The sequence below is a fragment of the Asterias rubens genome, chromosome 8, assembly GCF_902459465.1.
Source record: "Asterias rubens chromosome 8, eAstRub1.3, whole genome shotgun sequence".
NCBI classification, from domain to species: Eukaryota; Metazoa; Echinodermata; class Asteroidea; order Forcipulatida; family Asteriidae; genus Asterias; species Asterias rubens.
The window spans coordinates 3,876,093-3,901,725 of NC_047069.1; the positions used below are offsets into that span (position 1 = coordinate 3,876,093).

General features: G+C 38.9%; 2 protein-coding genes and 1 non-coding gene across 4 annotated transcripts; 2 read left to right on the forward strand and 1 right to left on the reverse strand.

The window, feature by feature from the left end:
• Window positions 1–2,348: 2,348 nt before the first annotated feature.
• Window positions 2,349–4,523, reverse strand: LOC117293516. Its single transcript, XM_033775865.1, has 3 exons — window positions 4,445–4,523; window positions 3,244–3,442; window positions 2,349–2,713 (listed from the first exon to the last, which is right to left on the reverse strand). The coding sequence occupies exons 1-3, from the start codon at window positions 4,521–4,523 to the stop codon at window positions 2,557–2,559; spliced, it is 435 nt and encodes a 144-aa protein (XP_033631756.1). The 3' UTR covers window positions 2,349–2,556.
• Window positions 4,524–9,156: 4,633 nt separating this feature from the next.
• LOC117293675 (COMM domain-containing protein 8-like) lies at window positions 9,157–23,714 on the forward strand. 2 transcript variants are annotated; one of them, XM_033776075.1, is made up of 6 exons: window positions 9,157–9,294; window positions 15,681–15,836; window positions 16,289–16,441; window positions 17,781–17,936; window positions 19,951–19,998; window positions 23,617–23,714. In XM_033776075.1, exons 1-5 carry the CDS (start codon window positions 9,238–9,240, stop codon window positions 19,972–19,974), a joined length of 546 nt encoding a protein of 181 aa, XP_033631966.1. In that variant the 5' UTR covers window positions 9,157–9,237; the 3' UTR covers window positions 19,975–19,998; window positions 23,617–23,714. The 2 variants fall into 2 exon arrangements, with proteins under 2 accessions (XP_033631966.1, XP_033631965.1); XM_033776074.1 differs by lacking the exon at window positions 23,617–23,714 and having other exon boundaries at window positions 19,951–20,188.
• Trnan-guu lies at window positions 20,317–20,389 on the forward strand. Its single transcript has one exon. It is a non-coding gene; the product is annotated as a tRNA-Asn (tRNA).
• Window positions 23,715–25,633: the final 1,919 nt, after the last annotated feature.

Genomic DNA, 25,633 nt, shown 5'->3' on the forward strand with positions numbered 1-25,633 from the left:
TAAAAATTTGAACATCGGTCATCGAAGTTGCGAGAGAACAATGGAAGAAAAAATAACCTTGTCGCACAAGTTGTGAGCTCTCACTCAGTTGCATTGAATTTGAGACCTCAGCTGAGGTCTTGAAATCAATTCAAAAATTTTAGTGAGAATGTACTTCTTTCTCAAAAACAACGTTTCTCACAATGTTTTATACTATCCACAGCTCTCCATTGCTCATTACCAAGTAAGTTTTTATGCTAACAATTATTTTAGGTAATTGCTAATAGTGTCAAGTGCCTTTAAAAACTCTTTCTCTAATCTTTTTAATCTCCACATAAACAAATTTGTTAAAACGTTTTGATTTTAGTAATTTTGTTTTCTCTATATCATGATCGATGACCGATTTTGTTTACACCTTGTATTGAAGGTGAAGATGTCTGGACTTGATCCGTTCTCATGTGACAACAATCAAGCAGAAAGTTCACACTGTTTTTCTTTTTTAAGGTGGTTGCCATTAAAACTTCAATTATCTGTGGATAAAGATTTAACTGCTGGGAGAACAGCTTTATTAGTTTGTTGTATTATTCAGCAAAATTTTTTAATTTTTCAATTAAGTTTGAGGCATTTTGCAGAAAGTACAGTGAACAGTACAAAGTACTATTATAAGAAGACATTTTACTAAGATTTTATCATAAATATAACATATTGTAAGATAAAAATGTATTTCTCACGTACCTACTATTACAACACACTTTATTGATACATTTTGTTAATTTAAAATCCTCAATCCCAAACTTGTCCCAAATCCTTGAAGAACCATTAGATCATACCAAACAATCTAAAGGTATATTTAACAATATTTTCTGTGCATTGTTGATTTTTTTTTATTTATTGTGACGCGCACACCAATCTCCTTATAAAGAGTTGTTTACCAGAGGGCCTTACCATTTCATAGCTGGAGGGGTGTATCGTTAAAAGAAATCATTGAACAGTTGTCATTTTTTGCATCTTTTACTCTTTGACCAAACAGTGTTGATGTTTTTTGACGAAAAGGTATTTATGAATGGGAATCAAAGTGTGTTTAAGTTGTTTTAAACTAGTGGTTTAAACCCGACATGTCAAGGCCTGGTTCTTGATCATCGAGGTAAATTATCAAGAACCAGGCCTTTGCGGGTTTAAACCACTAGTTTAAAACCTCTTCACCACACATTGATTCCCTTAGAAAAACACCATTTATATAGCGTCTTTTCAGAAGGTTTAAAAGCGCTCAGAGAATGACAGAAAAAAACACAATGGAAATCAAAAACCAAGAGGAAAACGGCTAGGCAGTGCAGGATTTAGTCAAGAAAGTCAAATACTACAACAAATAGATGGAAATATTCATTGGGGATAAAGAATGTTAGCTTTGGTTTACCAATATACACTGATGAAACACCGCACTGTACTTTCCCGAGCTCTAATGAACGTCTCGCCCAAGTAATATGCCTGTGATTTTTTTCACAGAGCTCGGGAACTTACCGAGTATACAGTGCTAACACATAAAACGAAATTAATAACAAATACACATGTACATTTTTTTGTAGATATGGGGTGGCATTCGTGTTAGATTTTTGTTGTTGAAATACACCGAATAATTTTATGAACAGGTTGAAAGATTTTGTGCAAATGCAGTGGACATTGGCTATTTTATGTTAAGGAAGTTTCAATTGATTTTGATTAAAATCGCATTGTAATTAAATCTCATTGTATATAAATAAATTTGACTCAAAGAAAGTTTTTGTTTCCGTGGTGTCTCTTTTCTATGACGTCACCAGCCCTAACTCAATGAGGTAATGAGGATCATTGGGTGAGAGTTGTGCAGTTTCCATATGACATCATTTTGGCGGCCAATGCAAAATGGTCTTTCTATTGACTATTGCAACGTCAAAGCCCGAGGTTGGGAAAACCAGGTTGGGAGAGCCATGAATAAAAAAAAAAACCGGAAAGCTACTGTTTGAAACAAAGAAACTCCAAAATGTAATATTCAAACACAGTGGTGGATTTGGTGAAACAAAATAACCAATCATGGGAAGTACTTTATTTCATTGAAAGTTTGCAGAAAATGTTGAATCTGATAACACAAGTGAGTGTTGTACTAACATTGGGTCGTCCGTGCCATCCAACAACAATGGAAAGGTCTATACAAAGGTAATAGATGCTTGAGGTTTTCAGTGTCATTAATCTAAGTTCAGGGAACACTAGAAAGGGGGAGAGGAGGTTGATAAGCATTACAATGAACATTTTATTTAGTTCAAGGGATATATTAGAACTTGGCTTGAGCTCTCTTTTGAAGGAAGACTTTAATTCACAATTAATTCAGATGAAACATTGTGCTATAATATTCTTACTGCCTTTTTTGATAATGATCTTTCTAAATTACCTGTTTGACTTGCATACTAGCAAACCTCGTCTTATGGAATTTCGGAACAGAAAAAGCAAGATGTATAAACGTCGCATTCATTCAAAATAGTTACCAAATTTGAATCAATTGTTAGTTCTGCTGGTATACATGTGCACCACACGCAGCCCGGAAAGTTTTTACCGTCTCTTTTGCCGAGATGTTTTCGTTTTGATGTGAGATGTTTTGACATCGCCACCACTAGATGGTTCTGTGCTTGTTTTCCGCAATGTAAGAATAATTCTCCGGTATAGTCGCGGATGACACTTCCTTAAATGACTTCTCATCCTGTCGAATCTGTTGGCAATAGTTCAGTCTTTTTTAGCCCCTTTCACACGAGAGCAACTTAGCAAGCGTCCCTTGCTAAATTGTAGCTTGATTGTAACATTTTATAAAATGTATCTCGTGTGAACAACAATGTTGTTCACTGTGTACAAGTTCTTTTGCAAAATCGTGTCAAACTTTGTTACATTTTACAACCATGCTTAAAATAAGCGAGGGCCCGAGTTTAATTGCTGTCGTGTGATTATCCTTACATGTAAATCACACATTTCACGTCGTGCCTATTTCAGCCAAAGCAAAGGGTCGGGGAGAGGTGAAATAATGCAACCAGGGCCAAATTTGATAATTAAGCTCTTTATAGCAAAATTTCCGATAAGCAAATTCCTTTGCTAAGCCCGAAATGAGTGGGGTACAATCACAGCAAAATGTACGATATAAGGCTTGTAAGCTATTTTTGCTAAGCTAGAGTTTTCTGTGATTAACACTTCTGTACTTGTTTTATGAAATTGAGCCCTTTATTATGTGGGACGAAAACAGAAACTCACGGTAGCTGGCAGTTTCCGCAATATCCGGGCTCCTCGCCAATCGTCTTGAAACCATTTTTCACAGTTTTTCGGAAATGTGTTTGGTTTCTCTTACTTTTCAACAAATGTTTCCTTGCTTGATGTTTTTGTTCCGACTCTGTGCTTTCTGTATTGTGGTAATGTAGGCACTGCTGTGTTGATGAACTCACACAACCTGCCACTGATGGAGAAACATACAAAGTTTAATTCCCAAAATGGGGTGTTTTGTCACTGATTTATAATTTTATTATAAACTTGCTGGACAGATTTGTACTAAAAGACCAGTATTCTCACTTTGTGTATCCTAACATAATTATTTTCGTAAACGTATTCAATTGGATAATGAAAGACAAAACACCCTTGTTGGACACAAAAAATGTGTGTGCCTTCAGATTTCAGAAAGGCTTCAGGCGCTTCAGGCCTTTAAGAAGTTTAGTCTTTTCATATTCAAATTTTAGTGAGAAATAAAGTTTATGCGCCAACCCGAGACATTTCTTAGGTTGATCCCATAGAGCTATATATATTGACTAGAGCGCTAACTTGCTCCGCGTTTTGAAGCCACCCTGAGCGCAGACATGTTTGATGTGTTGCGTGACTACGGAACGAATTCAATTTTAAGAGAACACACATTGCCGCGATTTGTTTTTAATTCGGCATGTGCGCTTTCATACGCGACTGCCCATTCGCGCACGTTCGCGCTACGAAAACCGTATGTTCGACTTGATTGATGTACTAAAAAAAGTATACGCGCCTTTTAAACATGACGCACATGGCGCTCGCAGTTTTGTACGCTCATCAGCAGATTGTGCGTTCACATTTGCTGCATTTTTTGCTTCGATGACACATAGAAAAGAACAAACGCACTATCATGCAAATAGCCGTACAATTGCCGTACAAAATTTCAAGCTTTTGTATTGGTTTGTACATAAACATGGATGCGCCCACACGGCTTCAAAACCTTAGTGCGTGTATAACGGGGTGTTAGCGCTCTAGTCAATAATATAGCTCTATGGTTGATCCTTAAAAAAAGAACTTTTTAATTGCTCCGGTAAACAAAATTATCGAGAGCGCAAAACCTATAGAAAAATCAATTCTTTTTAAAAAATCGTTTTCAAAGTAGTAAGTGGCGAAGTTCAAAGGGCGAAGTTAGAAAATCTGATAAACTTTGAAATGTTAATCTTACACTGTTTAGGCTTATGTCTTTGCAAACTGTCCGGATAATGCCCAGGTCGGACAATGGTGTAGAAGTTTCGTCCCGGCATTATTCACCTTTTATTTTTATTCCAACCGCCTTTCGTCGTTATATTACCGCATGTATCCGTTAAATTTCTGTCTGTGATATGCTGCTTGTGTATGTGCGTGTTCCTATAGCTTGTGCGAGTTTTAGGAAACCCGCGTCATCACGCGCTTTTAACTAAGAGTGAGGTGGTGGCCACGTGGAGGAGGAACTTACCCACAGATAGATAAAGAACCTTTATAGGCCTTTTCACACTATCGACCTTCTATCCGTGTCGAACCTTATCCGGATAGGGTCCGTGTTGGTTCGGTAAAATTTCAACACGGATAAAAACAGCTTCGCTTTCACACTAGCTCTGCAGGAAATCAGCTTTTTGGTTACACGACGTAACTTTCAATCCATATATTGTTGGACCGTTTCACCGTCCTTGCAAAATCTTACGGATCGAAGCAGGACGCGGCTACTTTTTATGTACGCAGCGCCTTTTGTACGCGCTGGACAACTTTAGTGTGGCTATAAGGACCCATTTATGGGGCTACCTCTAACGGAGCTATAACCATAACGTAGCCTGCACGCAATTTTTTTGTCTCTACGAAATTGCCACTGGCGTAGTGCTTTTCAATGAAAATGTTGTCTTTCCAATTCGATGGGAACCCTTTAAAAAATATCAGGAAAATATTTGAGGATGAAAATTCAAATGTGCAGAAAAAACGTCTGACGTCACACTTCGGGGCTCGTAACGCCACTCTCCTACGAAGGTACACTATTGGTAATTGTCTAAGACCAGTCTTCTCACTTGGTGTATCCCAACATAAGCATAAAATAACGAGCCTGTGAAAATTTGAGCTAAATTGGTCATCGAAATTGCGAGAAAATGGTAAGAGAGAAAACACCCTCGTTGGACGAATTTGTGTGCTTTCTGATGGGAATAAAAGACTTCTGGCTAGAAGTCTTTTTATTTTATTTTAGTGAGAAATAACCTATTTCTCAAAATCTATGCTACTTCAGAGGGAGCCGTTTCTCACAAGGTTTCAGACTAGCAACACCTCTCCAGTGCTCGTTACCAGGTCAGTTTTAAGTTAATGTTATTTGTTTTGGGAATTACCAAACGTGTACCTTCCCTTTTAGAATATTTGGGGCCAAAACTTTCAAACAAACTACTATTTTTCTCAATGTTGGGCCAGGAATCGAACCGTTCACAAATGTCATAGTAGCCTAAATATAAATGGGTAAGTACACTAGGCCAAAGAGGCAAAATAAAAATAACAAAATAAGGGTGTCACGTCCAGCATGCATGTTCATTAAACTTTTGTTTTGTTTAAATCAGTTTTAGCATGTAGTAGAAATAGTGGTTTTAGCTCGCCCGTTAAAAAAACACATTCGGGTCCTAACAAAATGAGGACAAAAAACACGGAGGCAAGTCACCTGGGCCCAATTTCATAGAGCCTGTTATATAAAGCACACATACTTTCTATTACTAAGCAAAACATGATCCAAGTGATAAACAAATCTCGTGAAGGACCATTCAAGAATCAAGCGATGTTCTCAACCCTACGGAAGTGTATTTAGAACAATTTAAACACAATTCGCAGAGCTCCACTATATTACGTCCGGGCCTGTGGACATCCCGGGCGGATTACTATTTCACCCTGGCGACCATTTCGGCGGCATAGTCGATTTTTGTTTTCAATTGTCGGTATGTCCTAAATACACTTCCGAAAGACCCGGCCAAACTTTTTTTGTGCAAGATTTTACCCAGCTAACATGCATACGTTGGGCCAACGTCGGTGAACGTCGGCAATCGGCATTAAAAAACGAACGTTGAACAGACGTTGGGAAGGTCGGAGTCAGTTTTTAAACGTTGTACGGACGTTTGCAAACAGTATGAAATACAACAGTCAGAATTGCAACGTTGTCACAACTTAGTTATGACAGGGGCAACTTAACGTCGACTAGTATAGGTTGTGCCAACGTCGGGAAATGTTATGCAGTGAAACATGTCGTTTTTCAACGTTGGCTCAACGTAGTTAAAACACGGGTAACCTAATGTTTGCATCCTTAGGTTGTGCCAACGTCGGGAGATTTTGTGCAGTATAACAGGTCAATTTCCAACGTTTGCTCAACGTAGTTATAATACGGGCAACCTAACGTCTGCATCCTTAGGTTATGCCAACGTCGGGAATTGTTGTGCCGTATAACATGTCAATTTCCAATGTTGGCATAACGTAGTTATTATGTGGGCAACCTAACATCTGCTTCCTACGGTTGTGCCAACGTCAGGAAACGTTGTACAGTCTAAAGGGCCACTTTCCCACCAAGATAAAATTCATACGTTGGCCCAACGTTGAAATAAATGCAAATTTGTGGGCGTGATTTAGAAGTGTGTATTAACAATACTAAAAACAAATTGGATGAGTTTAAGAATTTCCAAAGCAAGTTTGTGTACTTTTGTGGATAATTCGTTTGTAAGAAAAAATGTACACTAAAAATACTTTAAAAAAACATTTGAATTTAGAAGTAAGCAATTTTAATTAATAAAGGTGTAAAACCATGATTGGAAAGTCTGTGGATTCTTGACTATATAAATACAAGACATGCCGTACAAAGAGTTTATGGGCCAGTATAAGTTGTAGTTAGAATGTAATGTAGTTATTAGTATCATCAATTACTTGTAAATAACATCCCCTAGCTGCCGCTTCCCAGGTTGTATCGTAATTTGGGTGTGATCCCTGGCTACACGGCAGTTAACGGTTGTATGGCTTCTGACTGGCACCCCGAACAAAGATATTGACAAAATAGGGACACCGCCAATATAGGGCTAAATAGCTCAGTTGGTAGAGCGCCGGCACGTTAATCCGGAGGTCGTTGGTTCGAATCCCACTCTAGTCAATTCTTTGTTCAACCCCAAAATCATTTCAAAAATTTACCCAGTCAGTTTCCCTTGTTGTTTAAATTGTTAACATACACTAATAACTTGAATTAATTACACAGGGCGTTAACTGCATTAAAAGATAGTTAATCTCTAAATTATTGTTTTAGATTATTCGTAAATTTGCCCAACGTTGTAAACAAACGTCAATACGACGTCAACAGCCGACTTTGGGCCAATTAAAAAATATCATGTTGTCCCAACGTTTAGCTAAAACGTCTAACGAACGTTGGGCGTGCCGACGTCGGCAAAAAAGTTGCCGACGTCGGAATGGGGTTGGGCTTACGTCGGCCCAACGTTGGCCCAACGTCCGCGACGTTGGCCCGATGGAAAAAACAACGTCACTACAACGTCACTCGCCAACGGTTGCCCTACCAAAAATGTGTACGTTTGCCAACGTTGTGCCGACGTATACATGTTAGCTGGGTAATATCTCACACAAGTGAACGGAGCCCTATCTCTTTTGAGAAAAAGAAAAATAGTTTGCAATCCATCTAGGCCATAGAGCTATATAGCTCTATGATCGGGTACCGGTCAACTCGGTCCCAAGTCAACTCGGTCCCAGTCAACTCGGTCCCAAGTCAACTCGGTCCCAAGTCAACTCGGTTCCAAGTCATCTCGGTCCCAAGTCATCTCGGTCGGTCCCAAGTCAACTAGGTCCTTCGACCAAATTTTACCTTTTTTAAATTATTTTATTGGTACTATTTCGTGCGTGTAACTGTAAGTTAATAATAATATTTACAGAATATTTTTTCAGAATTGAGAAGTCTCCCAAACACACGAACATCCCCGGTAGTGGAATTAAGCAAGACAGTTTTCTAAGAACAAACTCTACCTGGCAACCAAGTAGATACACTGCAAACCAAATATAAATAATCGATACCTCACCATGCAATGCCTCAAATCATGCTCAAATCCTATTTATTTTATTATGTTCTTGTAAAAGTTTGCTTACTTTTTTAATGTAAGTGTTTTCAACCAACCTTATTTTTATTTTTGTTTTGATTTTCATTACGTGTAAGTTAACTGAAAAGTTATGTTTATTATTAATAATTTTAACCAAACATAAATTTTCTCATGTTTTAATTCTCAGAAATCGTACTTTTTTATATTATTTATAGAATTTCTTGATAAAATAAACATCTCAAGAGGATTAAATTGTTACTGTTTGTCAATTAATGTAAATTTTTGTTAATGTTAAATTATCTAATACAAACGGTATACCAGTAGGCATACTAGGACTGTAAACAGTTTGTTTAATAATGACAACCTGGGGTTCTATGCTTCAACTTTCGAGGAGTTGGTTCCTATTTTGGCCCGGAAAGCGGAGGAAAGTTTGATATAATGAAACTGGCAGCAAGTCGGCTGGGGAAAAAGCACATCAAATTTTAGTGGGTGTTGTTTTCTGGGGTGACAAGTCTAAGTTCCAAAAAATAGTGTCGTATTGGAGGTATGTGAGTTTCATGCTCCTTCGCTGCGCTCATACGCATGAAAAACAGCTTTACTTTATTGTAGGACACACAATAAACACACCTTGACAACATTATTTAGTTTCAGAATTTGTATAAATCATGGGACTGGGAGTGGGCCGTATGGGATGTATGTGAGTTTTCTGGGGGGAGAAAGAAAGGAAGATGAAGAAGACTGGTAGCCCGCCCTCTGACGTTGTGGGAAGGGTAGTGCAGCCCGATCACACGACGACTGTTTTATCACACACGCACACGTACACGTCTGTCCCACACAATCTCTATTTTTTGACAATCTCTTGGACTTTTTAACTTTTGCATGCTGACGACGGATTGAGCTGAGTATGGCCGCCGATAGTTTACAACTTCTTGAGAAATGTCCCCCTGAAAAACTTGATACCGTATGTATCGTATACTTTCTAGAACGTATTACATGCTTTAATTTCATGAAATAATTGGCGTTTATTTGTAATGTGAATAATGTCTAGTTTCCGGACAAGCGCCTTTTCTTAGCCCGGGGGAGGGGAGGGGGGAGGCGGGGGGCAGGCGGGGGGGGGGGGGGGGGCAGGCGGGGGGCAGGCCGGGGGGGGGGGGGGCTGAAAAGTTTCCGTACGGCGCCACCACTTTTTCATTTGTTATGAAATAAAATAGTATCTCATTTACCTCAATGATTAGTTGCGATAACGTAACCCTCCTCCCGACGGCCGCCAGGCCGGAGGGTTACTGTTTGTTTCAAGCGGAAACGGTTAATCTGGTCCAACACGTATCGTAGCGTCATACTTTATCGACCCTCATATGTTTTCGGGGTCCCCAACTTTTATTCCAGTTTACCGCGAGATTGTGCAAGCTGCACCGGTGAAAGAAGCTATGCAGTTTACTCACAGTCTGTATTTTCATCAGGCTAAATCATGCTGAGAAAAAGGTTTCCTGTCGTTGGTTATGCTCAAACATTTATAAAATGATTGATTTTTGGTACTAATCACTAGTGCATTATTATGCCAACATTCAAATGAGTCAAAGAAACATCATCCAACCTCGAAAGTTCAAAACAAATTACTATCTGCTATATTGAGTTTCATTCTGCTTTAGTCGCTAGATGGATCACGTGAGCTGGTTACTATTTGGGATTCTCTGGTGTGCCAATATGGGGAAAATATTAAAATATTTGAAGTGAAAACGACAACAAGTTTTTTTTTTTTTATTGACTGCATACTGTAATAAATTCCAATAAGCGTAATAAATATTAAGTCTACATTAAAGAGAAAATATCATAGATTGGTTTCCTATCTCCTGAAACCAAACATTACTGGTCTGAAATGGGGGAAAACGGATTGTTATGAAGTGTGTGTGTTTCAAGGGGGGGGTGGGGTGTTTTACTTTTATGCCTTATGATATCTCTGGATTCTAATAATATAGTAGCCAAAATGCCTTAGGACAAAAATGTAATTAAATTTGTTACGTAGTAGGGTCATTCCCGTGTCAAATCAACCAGTTTTCAGAAAAGTTCTCAGGTGACCCTCTCAGATTTTGATGAAACTTCATCAGAATGATTGGATGTGGCTCAAATGAACACATACAAAAAAGCTAAGTCGTACTCCATGTCGTTTTCTAGATATGACCCATTGAAATTTTGTCGAGGCGGCCATTTTGTGCTCGCGCGAGACGCAAAAAGTGATTTTTGTGTTAATTTCCGACTTTGAAAGCTCATAATTTAGTTATTGTACCAGGTAGAGAGCGCAAATTTGGTATTCCATCTTACTTCTTGCAAAATTTCTTGAATCTGCACTCAATTTAAATGTATCTCATTTAATTTTCTAGTTATGGTCACTTAAAGTAGGCACTTTAATCAGCCAAAAATGTTTTTTTTGTGATAATTGGGGTCACCCTGTGCCAACATGAGAGGTCAAATGAATCCTATATTCCCTAGGTATTATCTATGGGTGCATGTCTATACCCATAAGCAATTATAAGCTCACCAATGCATTAATTTAGAAATAACATGGGCCCAAAGTTGGTTCCAGCCAGAAAAAGGTCAAAAAGACCCCGCCCGTCTTGACCCCGGTTGACCCCGCGATCAATTAAAGCATTTTTTGAAATTGATACCAGTTAACATGGTTAAACATTTATATTATATCTTCTTATACACCAATTTTCAGCTTTGGCACTCAACTCCTTCATGGTGTGGTGGCAATTTGAATATTATATGTTTTTGGCACATTTTAATATAATATCATACAGTGTACATGTACATGTACATTCATGTACACATACAATACATGGTAATAATGTTTGAAGCTTGTGTAACTAATTTTTCTGGCTAGCAAAAAGTAACATCAATGCATTGGCATTTGTGGTGTCTGCATGATACACAAGTACATATTTTGTTTGAGAAAGTAGTGTTTGATGTGATACACATTAGAGAAGTATTGTTCTAAAAAAGTAGTGTATGGAAAGTAATACCAGCGTTTATGCAAATAAGGTGACCATGTGATTGGAAAGTGTAACCAGCATAAACATGTATATAGCATGGAGGAAACAGGGGACTGGGGTTGGGTTAAAACCAGAGAAGAATATGACAGTGAGCGCTAAGTACTGGCAGATTTAATTTGTATTGTGTGGTTTGATCCATGTTTCAAGTGAAACTACACACGGTATACTGGGGTATGGTTCCATACTGGGGTATGGTTCCAATATTTTGTGTAACCGGGAGATTGTTGCAGCACTTTGAGGTACCTGCCTTAAATTATTTATTGCAGTTGAAAACATGCATCATCAACCCATTTCTAAAAACAATAACACAAATAAACTTACGTTTTTGCTAGCCAGAAAAAATAAGTTACACAAGCTTCAAACATATATTACCATGTATTGTACATGTGTACATGAATGTATATGTACATGTATACTGTATGATATTACATTAAAATATGCCAAAAACATATAATATTCAAATTGCCACCACACCATGAAGGAGTTGAGTGCCAAAGCTGAAAATTGGTGTATAAGAAGATATAATATATCACGAAAAACATTTTTGGCTGATTAAAGTGCCTACTTTGGGTGACCATAACTAGAAAGTTTAAGGAGATACATTAAAATTGAGTGCAGATTCATGAAATTTGGCAAAAATTAAGATGGAATACCAAGTTTGAGCTCTCTACCTGGTACAAAATCTAAATTATGAGTTTTCAAAGTCGGAAATTATCACAAAAATCACATTTCGTGTCTCGTGCGCGCACAAAATGGCCACCTCGACCAAATTTCAATGGATCATATCTCGAAAACGACATGGAGTATGACTTTTTTGTATGTGTTCATTTGAGTCACATCCAATCATTCTGATGAAGTTTCATCAAAATCTGAGGGGGTCACCTGGGGACCACTGGTTGATTTGACATGGAATGACCCAGTCATTGAGTAATGTTTTTGATTTATTTTGCACGCCATACTAGCTTCTGAATATTCAATAAAATACCAACCAATGAAAGGTGTGAAAACATATGACGTTGCTCCAATGTCGTGCATGCATAAGCACTGTTAATGGCGGACTGTCTCTCGCAACTTAAAACCAAAACTTAAAATATTTCAACACACCATGAAGTGTAAGTGTTATTGTTAAAAAAATTGATAGATGATTTAAAAAAAAAAAAAATTAGTATTTGATTGTGAACAATTTTCCTGTTATCCTACTATCCAGCTAGTCACCAGATTTGCCCCGTTTTCACCACTTTCAAAAATCATGACACAAATTCTGAAGGTACGAACTTAATCCGCAGTGTATAATGCAGCCTGCCATAATACTCAAAACACCATTTAGGAAATATTTCGAAGAAAAATGGACAAAAACTTACCAGATTCCGGAGCGAAATCCCAGGTTCATACTTTGAACCTGTCGCATCGCTTTGCAAACGCATTATTTTGTTGTTGGGCTAAACCATTCTGTAAAAGGGGTGTTACAATGTTCCACTTGAACAGCCCCAATCATTGTGTCAATGATGTTGAACTTCTGGTGATTGAAGCTTGCAATGGTGATGACACACACCGCAAGAATAGAGAATCACACTGGATTCACCAACTCAAGACAGTCAAACCCTTTGGACTTAACATAAACACTGGTGTTAAATAACTTCTCATTACCCTTCACTTCACTTCTGCCTAAGAACTTATAGGCTGTATATATTTGTACATAAAGTATAAATGAATTTTGTTTAAAGTTGTTTTTATAAATTCATCACTGTAACTATCTGATGTAAGTAACCCCCCCTTTTTTCCACAGGTCCCTCATACCTATTTTTAAATCACCATACCTTTGATCTTGCTATTCTTATTAATTGACCATTGTTAGTTGCATCATGATGCAACTTGCTCTCTAATCCTACCCTTTCATGTCTCCCTGCATTGTTGTCGAACAATACTTTACCCCTTTTATGGTCCAGTAACCCATCCTTTCATACCAAACATCCTTTGTCCTCGCCACTTCACTCCTATTGGTTCACAGCCACCAATAGGCCCTATTGTTTCTGAAATAGAAACTGTGATTGGCTGTTATTTTCCTGCTTCTTTCCGGATCCTTTCCTTAATCCCTTTCCCCCTCTCTTTTTCTATAAATGGATATGTATTTGTTTGTACTTGTTTTATGCCTCTGAAGAAGGTCCGGATTGGATCGAAAGCTAAGGCCATCTACCCTGTTCATTATTTAATAATAATAATAATAATAATAATAATTTATTTTTAATATAGGCCTAGCGTCTTACTTTTACATAAAAAAAAATCAAAACGCTGTACAGTATTTTACATATTATAAACATTAAGCTAAAAAGAGTAAGCAAAACACAGCAAAATTACATTGTACAATAAGAAAGACAAAAACAAACAATGACAAACGCCAATACGCGACAATCAATAAACTAACCACAATGATAGTTCTGTTTTTAATGCTTCCATAGTGCATTAATATGGTGACTTTTCCCTGCCCTTCAGTGAGTAAATGACTTAAATATTATTAGTTGTGATAACGTAGCCCTCCTGCCGATGGAGGAGCTGGAGGGTTACGCAGCTTTCGCAATGTGTGCAGGGCGAAATGGTTAAAAACGTACAATTTCGACAGCTAGTCAGCATTTTTACCACTTTTGAAAATCGTGACACAAATTCTAGGAACACGAACTTGATCCTCAATGTCTAATGAATCCTACCATATCATTTAAAACACCATTGAGGAAATAATTTGAAGAAAGGGACAAAAACTTACCAGGTCCTCGAGCGAAAGAGTAAAAAATGTCCCAGGTTGAAAATTCAAATCTGAGGGGGGCGGAGCTTCGGCTGTTTGTGCACGTCATGGACTCAGCGCTGTGTGTGGTGCATTCTGTATCCCTGCAACTGTGCAGCCATAGTCTTGTACACGCGGTGAGATGCGGAAATCAGAGAAACAGAGCGCCCGCTAACGTTTGATTATTACAAGCGTGTATAGTTTTTGCCGTGCACCATAGATCGGAACGTTAGTTGTGTGTGACCGCGCGACACCAATGGTCTTGGACCTAACACTACGGCTGCACAGTTACCGGGATACACAATGCACACACAGCCGAAGCTCCGCCCCCCTCAGATTCGGATTTTCAACCTGGGACATTTTTTACTCTTTCGCTCGGGGATCTGGTAAGTTTTTGTCTTTTTTCTCTAAATTATTTCCTCAATGGTGTTTTGAGTGATATAGTAGGATTCATTAGACATTGAGGATCAAGTTCATCCTCCTAGAATTTGTGTCATGATTTTAAAAAGTGGTAAAAATGGAGCAAATCTGCTGACTAGCTGTCGAAATTGTACGTTTTTAACCATTTCGCCCTGCACACATTGCGAAAGCTTCGTAACCCTCCGGCTACGCTTTCGGCAGGAGGGTTACGTTATCTACGTTATCGCAACTAAAATGGTGTGTGGATGTTTTATCCAGTGAGGAAAAGTTTCTGTATCCTGCTACCACTTTTTCATTTGTTATGGAATCAATGAGATCCAACTTCCAAGTTGCTCAAATCAAATGAAATATTTCTTTTTGTACAAATTAGTGAAAAAATGGTGGCAGGCAGGATACGGAAAGCTATCCAAAACCTCACTTGGTAACAAGTAATGGGGACTGGGAGTGGTTGATAGGTAAAACATTGTGAGAAACGGCTCCCTCTGAAGTGACGTAGTTTTCAAGAAAGAAGTAATTTTCCACAAACTTGATTTGTCTCGAAATCAGGCATCTGAAAGCACACAGCTTTAGTGTATATTCTTTCATACTCGCAGCCACCAATTGAGCTCAAATTTTCACAGGTTTGTTTTTTTATGCATGTTAAGATACACCAAGTGAGAAGACTGGTCTTTGACAATTACCAGTAGTGTCCACTGTCTTTTAATAATGACTACACATCAACCCCTTGTCCAGATGCTGTATAGGCTTTGACAAGTAGCTGAATAGATGTAGAACTGAATTATAAACTTGTAGTGTATGGATTGTGTTAAGTGTTCATAGAAAATTGTGTGCACAACAATTTTTTTAAATTTTTTGCAAAGTAACTGGAAGCCGAGTTCAGGTATCGTCCCCCAGTTTCCTTCGATATTTTGTTGAATAATTTTTAAACATCTCTGTTTTTGTGACAAACAGATTTAATGCCAATTTAATTACTATTGGAATTGTTTTACTCCAGAATTTTAATTATGTAACTGTTCATGTAACTCTGCTGGTAGCGATTTGAATAGATTTTTAATAAACCATTGATTGAATGTAAGAAATATGTATTTTTTTTCCCAACAGCTTTTGTACCAAGTAATTGATGGGCTATGCGGACATTGTCATCCTAGGTATCAGGACTATGGTAAAGTCTGGAACATCCAGCTATGGAACCAGGTCATTGAAGCTTGCCAAAGATGGATCAAAGATGCAGTGAAGAATGGACTCACCAAAGATAAGGTATGAGTATACATTTCCTTTGTTTTTCAATAAAGGTCTATTGACAGATTTGTATATTGATAATAGTTTGTATTTACTTTATATACAAGCTAAAGGATTCCTAGCTGTACGGCATTTTTTTTAAAGGTGACTTGCTGTTGACGTTGGAGGCATCTTTTTGTAACCAAACTTTTAAATAACCCAGTGCTCTTATCGAAAAGAGAAGGGGTTTTCCCGCGTGTTCTTGGTTTGATTGGCTGCATATTGCGCCACAGCACCTTGTAAACCAGTAAACCATTACATGGAAAAGGTATTGTAATACAAAAGTAGCCCCGCACATACCTTGCAGGAAAATACTGAATGTTGAAGCGCCTTGAGCGTCACTGAGTGACGGATATGAGCGCTACATAAGAAGCCACTATTATTATCATTTTTACGACTGAGCAGGACATTTTTATTTTTTTTCCCCGTAGATGGAGAAGTCCTTAGATAACCTGCCAGCTGAGATTCAGAGGAAGCTATCTGAGAGTGTGACAGTCAGAAGAGATGACATCAGAGCCAGTCTATTAGCAGATACTGCTGCCATCTCACATTCTAATCTCAAAGACTTTGACTGGAAACTCAAGGTTTGTTCGTTTAGGTCAACCAGTTCTAATGGGAGACTTTTTGGACACTAGAGGGCAGCAGACTTACCAGGTAAATTCATTGTTCTCAGAATTGTGCGCATGCTGAGAACTATTTATATCAATGGATGTTTACCTGGTTAGTCTGCTGCCACCTAGCGTTCCAAAGTCTCCGAATTACAGGGCTGGAATTGCTTCATGCTTCAAGCATCAAGGTCGGCCTGAATGCCTAGTTTTTGAAAGGGCACCCTTTGAGGAAATTGTCAATTTCTACTGGAACATTTCAAGGGCATCAAGGCAGGGGGCAGGGAGGCAACCACCTTTGTTGCATCCGTAAAGTATCACGCCAGTCAAGGTTGTATTTGTGTTAGTGTGAAAGATGAATGGTCCCGGAAGTGGACTGAAAAGTAGTTGATGGATGTCTTTCAGCTGCTTGCATCTAAGTAAATCAGTTAACCAGAGCTAGGGAAGGTATACTGTGTTTTGGGAGATTGTACAGTTCAATAGAAAGGGGTCTTCACACGTGTCAATGCGTCATATATTTTTGACCATGTGAGGGCGCTCTCAATAGTTTTTTTTATCACTTCCGGGGGTATACGCGATTCATTCTGCACAGTTTTAATCAGCGTTTTGTAACTTTTGTTGCGCCGTAGTTTTCAGTTGGTATATCAGAATATGATATATAATACATTTTGGAGAAACTCTAAACTTACATAAAAAAGAAAGCAGAATCAGCTTCATGTCTTTAATTGTAGCACAGCCTAGAGAGAGAGGAGAAACATCAAATGAATAGACTTCATGTTAACACAGAGTATGAAATGATTTTAAAAAAAACTAAGAATAATCTTATATTATATCATACCAAAAATATCAAAAATAGTTAATGGCCTGGCATTAATGGAAACACTGGACCTGAGAAGCTGACTTTATCCTTGCGGATAAAGACAAGGGCCGGTCTAGGGTCAAATAAGTCTTGGCACGTGTCCAATGCCTTTAAAAGGCATTCATAAATACCTCAAAAACAGTTTCGCTATTCCTATTGGTGGAGAGCATGTCACGTGGGGGTGTTTAAACGGTTGATAATGACCAGCTCAAGCTGTTTATAACTGGTTGTTTTCAGATACGTTTAGATGCATACTATATGCGCACTAATGCATATTGAAAAACCGTCTCAGTCATAAAAACGCAACACACGTACAGAGCTCAAGGACGTCGGGCCTTTATCGCACGGTCACTACCCTGCCGGTATTAAACAGCAGTTTAAGAACTTGTCGCTACCCTTTTATTCCCTTAATCATTAATGATGACATAAGTTGCCATGTTTGTTTGTTTTCTCTTGCAGCTTGCCCTCTCCAGTGACAAAATTGCATCCGTTCATGAACCCCTGGTCACTATGGACTTTGACATTCTTAAAGGAGACAAAAATAAGATTGTCTCATTAGAGATGGACAGACAGGAACTCAGCAAACTTATCTTATCTTTAGAAACTGCAAATAAGGTATGTCTTATCCTATCACACACACAGATGCCTTGAAAATATCAAACCCTGTTGTATTGTATTGGATTCTGTATTTACTGCAAAATTACATTAAATGTGTTTGACCAGGACCTAATTTGGAGAAAATATATAAAATAAAATATTAATAATTTTTAGAAAATGGAGTTAGCTGTTGCAGCCCTGATACTTCGGCTTTTAAGGGGCACGGCAGTTTTGCCTTGACTTTTTGTAAAAATTTAGGGCACCAAGGCAATTTTCAAAAATTTGGAAGGGCATCACGGCAATCATAAAAAGTTGCGAAGGGCACGACGGCAGTTTGAAAAAAAACCTCCGAGTTGCCTGTTAAAAATAGTTCTTCCAATTTTTCCATTTTCTAACTGTTACCCAATGAAAAAAAGAAAGCATTCATCTAATTCAACAAAATAAAGAACAACTACTTACAATACACAATAAATAATTTTTGTTCATACGTAATCCTACTATTGGTCATGCACGTTGTGTAGTTTTTCGTAGAGCACTAAAATTCCCACGTAACTGCTCCATTTTGACACGATGTTGACAGAATAAATGCATGCGGTGCGCGACGCCTATGCTGTACATGATGGTACATCACATGTACCAAGCATGGGGAAAACCACTATTCCAGCATGCAAAGACACGTCGAGTCTTTTTCTCAAGGCGTTTAGCGTTGGTTCGCGTAATTTTACCACTTGAGGGCGTTTAATCTCACGCTATCGCTCTGTTCCGAAACGCCCTCTAGCGTTCGATGTTTCGAGTATTTTTTTGTCGCACGCAAAGAACAACGACTAACGGGCCTGAAATCTGCTGTTGTGCCTTACGTGCGTGAAATTGGGGTATATTTCGTTGCGTGAAATTTATACAGACATCGGGACTTTTTGGCTTATTTTCGAACTTTGACAACGTTGAATATAATTTGTTTTTGGGACGAAGGGCACGGCGGCAATGATGAGAAAAGGGCACGGCAATCATTGCCGTGAAAAATTGTTTTTTTGAAGGGCATTGCGGCAATCGGTAGGGGCAACGACGGCAATTGCCGTTGTTGCCGTCGTGAAGTATCAGGGCTGCTGTTGAAAACTGTTGCTTACCGATCAAAAGGACCCATGGTATTGTAGGGATTCGCAGGCGGCGTGGTCCCTGTTTTGCTACGGTTGAGCGTTGCCGGGTTTTGGGGGAGTGTTCCCCCGGTCAGGAGATCAATTGACCACTCGTTTACACCAAGATTCAAGAACTCTCTTCATCAACCTTTATTTATTAATCCTCTTGAATTTGAAATATGTCTCTCTATTTATCCATATCTTTATCCGTTGATTATCCTTATATATATCTATCCCCAACACCGCCAGTAGAATACTGACGACAAATCAATGACATCAAGTCAAGTCCAGTGTATAGATTGCAACTGCCAGCAGTAGAAAATGGTGTGGTTCCATCGCACGCCAAAATAACAGTGTGACCCCAACTGCATATAGCTCGCAGACGGCCTACTCACACGTTCGCTTATTAATGCGCGAAGCCTAAACAAGGGCATAATGGTCTCCACAACGGCAGCTGGGCAGCAATACTCGCATCAAAAGTTACTGAACATAATTAAATCGTTTATACATCATGAAATTGAGATTATTATTTTAATCTACATGTTTACCAACAGGCAGTGACGTCCTGTTTCCATGGCGGACGATCACAGCAACCACTGACATAAACAAACTCGACCTATTATTTAAAGGGGCAGTATCAGGGACTATTTCCAAGTTCCCACAGCATAAATGCAAAAAAAAAATTAATGGCCTGACGTTTCGATCCTAGCAGAGTCTTTCTTGAAGGCTTTTCGCGATTTTCTTTTGAGAAAGATTCTGCTAGGGTCAAAACGTCGGGCCATTAACTATTTTTGATATTTTTGGTATGATATAAGATTATTTTTATTTTTTTTAAAAATCATTTCATACTCTCTGTTAACATGAAGTCTATTCATTTAATGTTTCTCCTCTCTCTCTAGGCTGTGCTACAATTAAAGACATGAAGCTGATCCTGCTTTCTTTTTGATGTAAGTTTAGAATTTTTCCAAAATCTACTATATATAATATCTATTTTATATTCTCATATACAATAATGGAGAATTAACTTGTTCTACAAGCAAACTTGAATCCTTGAAATGTAACAACTTCTTAACAATTTTGGGGGTTGAACAAAGAATTGACTAGAGTGGGATTCGAACCAACGACCTCCGGATTAACGTGTCGGCGCTCTACCAACTGAGCTATCTAGCCCTATGTTGGCGGTGTCCCTATTTTGTCAATATCTTTGTTTGGGGGTGCCAACACCGAACAAAGATATTGACAAAATAGGGACACCGTCAATATAGGGCTAGATAGCTCAGTTGGTAGAGCGCCGGCACGTTAATCCGGAGGTCGTTGGTTCGAATCCTACTCTAGTCAATTCTTTGTTCAACCCCAAAAATCATTTACAAATTTACCCAGTCAGTTTCCCGTGTGGTTTATATTGATAACTTCTTAACAACTTAGCTTTAAACTTTCACAAATGTTTTGTAGTGTTTTGGGTTTTTGTTATCGTAGCTGGGCAATCCAAAAGTAAGAACAGTGCTTCATGTGTCTACTGCCCTCTAGTGTTAACATTTATCACATTGCAGATGTTGGATTTATATAAATTTGAGGTGCAAAAAACTACAAGAAAAATATCGTCGGATCTTATGTTTTTGATAGTCATATATTTTCGACCCCAACTTTGATTCCCGTTTACCGCGAGACTGTGCAAGCTCCACCGGTGACAGAAGCTATGCAGTTTACTCACGGTCTGTATTTTCGTCAGGCTTAATCAAAATGAGAATAAAGTTTCCTGTCGTAGGTTGTGCTCAAACATTTATAAAATTACTAACTTTTTGTGCATTATTATGCCAACAATCAAATGAGTCAAAGAAACAACAAGAGTCAAAGAAACAACAGGACATAAACTTTTAAAGATTTCAACACACGATAAAGTGGGTTTGATAGTTGATTTAAAAAAAAACATTTAGTTTTGATTGTGAACAATTTTCCTTTATCCTATAGGAAACCCATGACACCAGGATTTATGCATTTTAGTTTTGTCCTTCAATACCATGATAATTCCATTCATTGTTTAATTCCCAAAGTCCAAAACACCGTTGTTCATAAATGCATAAAATACAGGATGGTTTATAGAAGTGTACCCTCATTTGACAGCCATATTAACCTACTTACTTAGATTAAAGTATTTACAATTATTTGTGTATTTTATGAAAGTGGTGAATGTTGAGCGATGGCTGAGAAATCAGTAACTTTGTTGTCAAAATACCATATTATATGGTAGTTAAAAGATATCATTTGCAAAATTGATTTTCCACAGAGGTTTTCTTATCTCTTGACTAAGACTTCTGAAAATACTTCAACAAGAGCATCTTCTCTTTTGTAACCTTTTTGAAAATAAATAAGCTCTAAGAGTATTTTAATGTGTGAAGTTCCTAGTGTAGCGGTCATGGTCTTATACCATCCCCTCATTTTTGTCTTCACAACTGGTGCTCTTTCCTTGAATGGCCCAACTTCTGTTGACGTTCAGCCTCGTGACTAGCGGCGCTACTGATCCTCTCGAACAAAAGCTCATCTGTAGTTGTTTTGTTTTCAAGGAATGGGCGGATTTCGTTCTTCACCGTGTCGCTTCTGAGGCCTGTCAAGAATGCATGTAAGAACATGCTCTGCACGAGCGATGCGTCGTATTTTAATCCTGATCCGGTTTCTTGACTCGCAAACATAACTTACTGGCGTAAGTCAAGAGCCCGATCAGGAAACTCTGTGCAGATTCTTTGTAGTCTTGTGTAAGACGAGAGAGTTGATGATAGAGCTCTGTCGCGTCTTTTTCCTAATAATGCGACCTCAGCAACCAACAAAGACTGGGTAGGGTGAGACCGGTTCTTCCTTCTTTCTTTGAGGTAGCTCCAGGCATTACGGCACGGATCACTGCCTCGATGACTTCACCCACACTGTGACCTTTAAAATGGCTTTAAAATGTCGTCCTGTCCTGCTGACCCGGTTCTCCGATCTGCCCGGATATTTTGAATTATCTGCGATTGAGGGTCATCACTCCAATGTTGTCATTTCCAGAGCTAGTGTTGACCTCTGCAGCTGGACTCGTTGGGGGTTTCACTATTACTGGTGCTTTTGGTTGTTCAAGGATCTCCACCATCAAGCCATGCAGGAATTCCTGCAGCTTCACATAAAACGCCATTCCCTCATCTTCATGCTACTCCATCTCTTCCCTCAGGAGATGATGGTGAATTTTCCTGATGAATGTGTGAAGTTCCTAGTGTAGCGGTCAGGGTTTTATACCACCCCCTTATTTTTGTCTTCTTTACAACTGGTGCTCTGTGTAACAGCTTTGACATGCCCCAACTGCTGTTGACATTCAGCCTCGTGACTTGTGCCTTGTCGATCCTCTCGAACAAAAGCTCATCTGTAGTTGTTTCGTTTTCAAGGAATGGCCAGATTTTGTTCTTCACCGTGTCGCTTCAGAGTCTTGTCAAGAGTGCATGTAAGAACATGCTCTGCACGAACGATGCGTCGTACTTCAATCCTGATCTGGTTTCTTGACTCGCAAACATTGCTTTCTTGTAAGTCAAGAACCCAGTTCAGGAAACTCTATGCAGACTCTTTGCAGTCTTGTGTTAGACGAGAGAGTTGATGATAGAGTTTTGTCGCATTTTTCCCCGGATAATGCGACCTCAGCAAAGACTGTGTAGCATGTGATCGGTTCTTCCCTCGAGGTAAATTCGTAACGATGATCCTGGCATTTTTATGGCTCAGATCACTGCCTCAATGACTTCACGCTCACTGTGACCTTTAGCCAGGCCATTCTCGATTTGGTGAGCAAGGCTTGAAAAGTTGAATTCTCTGCGGCTGAGGGTCATTACTCCAGCGTTGTCATTTCCAGAGCGAGTGTTGACCTCTGCAGCTGGACTCGTTGGGGGTTTCACTATTACTGGTGCTTTTGGTTGTTCACGGGTCTCCACCATCAAGCCATGCAGGAATTCGCGAGCTTCACATAAAACGCCATTCCCTCATGTTCCTGCTCCTCCAGCTCTTCCCTCAGGAGATGACCCTGAATTTTCCAGAGGAGTTCTGGGAGTTCCAGATGCTGACATGTCTGGAGTAGTTGGACCTTGTTAAGTGCACTGACCTGGTTAAGTAAGATCTGGCACCGCTCCTGCGGTGACTTTTCCATCTTTGAATTGGCAACAAGGTATCTTCTTCGGGCCCAACCTCACTAGGCTGGGTCTCCGCTGCTTTTCCTTCGTTCCTCTTCCTTCTGGCTCTTCACCTCTAGCTGTCGCCCATCTCTCTTTATCAAGCCGTGACGTCACAAACAGGTCCTCACTGCTCTGCTACATGTCTGCCATGGCTACGGTTTTCACTGGACAGGCGCTTGCCATTGACTCAACAATGAATGTAGAGGCAACGTACCTATCCCTTCGTGGTCACCAAATGTTGCACCCCTCAAAAATGATTACCACTGAGGATACATAAGAGCGTGGGGGGGGGGTGGGGTTGACTCCTGTCTGATGTCTTGAAGAATAGAACACAGGGTTTTATAGAGAGTCAACCAACTCATAGTTTCCTTTGTGTTTCTTCTTCAGGAGTCAAATCCCCCCACACTTTAATGTGGCGTGTCATGGCCGAGCGGTTAATAAGACTACTGGATTCAAGCTCTGGTGTTTGATCTGCAGAGTGTGGGTTCGAGTCCCTGTCATGACACTTGCTACAGAAAATTGGGGAGGTAGTGCTTTCTGCTCTACCGGCCAGGCTTCGGAATGATGATACCCAAGCCTACATCTGTATGGACTGTAAAAGGGGTAACCCTGTTTCAGCCCTAGGAGTAGGTAGCAACGGCCTCTGGAAATAACAATTGTAGCCCACACCTTGAAGTGGCCTTCAGGTCTTGTGTGTTTGGCGACTTGCAAAAAAAAAAAAATCCTTTGTGGTAATCATTTTTGATTACCTGGGTCGCAACTCTTTCAGCATTCTCTAAACGGGTGATTTTAAATTGACACACATTCCTTCATGGATTTGAAAGTCTGAGATCAGTTACTGTTGGCCAGGGTAGCCATCAAGTGGATGGAGTTTATGAGCATTCGTGCACATAATTCCTCAGCATTAAACTACCATTTTTGACAAAACTTTTCAGGTTTCCTAGATTTTTCAGCACCAATGCTTAACAATCACCACTTTCATACAATCTAAAAAATAACTGTAAAAACTTGTAAGTAAGTAGGTTTACATGTATATATTTTTAGGTGTACACTTGCATTAGGTTGGCATTAAAGGAACACGTTGCCTTGGATTGGTTGTTTGCTATGAAATGCGTGTGGTTAGATAGATAATTTAAAAGTAGATTTTAATGATCCAAACAAACATGCCTCGGAATTGCACGGTTTTCCTTTTACATCGCGAAGAAACACGGTCAGCCATTTTGTGGAGTAACAATTTTGACTCCATAAAATGGCCGACCGTGTTAGTTTGTGATGTAAAAGGAAAACTGTGCAATTTCTAGTTATGCTAGTGTGGATCATTATTTTTTACTTTTAAAACATCTTTCTAACCATACTGTGCATTTCATAGCAAACGGTTTCAAACGCTTTTTAAAGACCAACTCGACCGATCCAACCAAGGCAACGTGTTCTCTTAAGTGTATTTTCATGGTAGTCAGCAGGGCTAGTAACCCAGAATTTTTAGTGGCTCGGATGAGATTTTGGTAACCCAAATAACCTTTATGTCTTGAGTCACAACACAAATTGGTCACCGAAAGTATTTCATTTTACAATACCATCAGCACAGTTCATTATCGTGTGTGGTGTTGATTTGTACATTATTTTTCCACTAGCCCGCCGGGCTATCAAACTGGATAAATGAGTAGCCCAGGTGTAAATCTGGAAGTCTCAGGCTAGCAGGCTAGTGACAATTTCGACCTCTGCCCTGAAGTGATTTTATCATGATTTACAGTGTATATATCATCATTAAATACTTTAAATCAAAAAGTACTGATAAAAATAAAGCTAACTTTTACAAAAAATGTATCTTATAAATTAACTAAGTAACAAACAATTTGTATTTGACAAAAGTAGGGGGAAAATAAAGCCAACATTTTAGTTTTGAAATATACGGAAATTGTTGCCATTGATTTGACTTAAACATTGTAGTTGTTTGTAATCTTATGGTCAGGCATGCATCTTTTCCTCCTTTTCTTTCCAAAACAGTGCCATAGAAAACAGAAAAACACTACCAAAAGTCCAGTGTGATCAACCATTCCTCTTTGTTTGCAATTGGAAAGTTGCATGTCTGTATATATAAGAAGGTTGGCAGTAACACCGTGTAATGATAAACTCTAAATGAGTTGGGGTGGTTCTGAAAAGAACTGTAAGTTTCAACTCAACGAATTTCTGCAATAAAAGAGAAGTTAACTCAAGCTTGTTTATTTGCAATCTTTATTGGTGAGGATCAATCTTCTACACAATCTTATGCGCACAAAGCTGCACTGGCACACAAGACATCAAACTTGCCAATGGTGCATGAAATGACATGTATAACGATATTAAAATTTTAGGAATGACTTATATTGACCCATGTCACCTGAAAAATCTTGAATGCGCCATACTG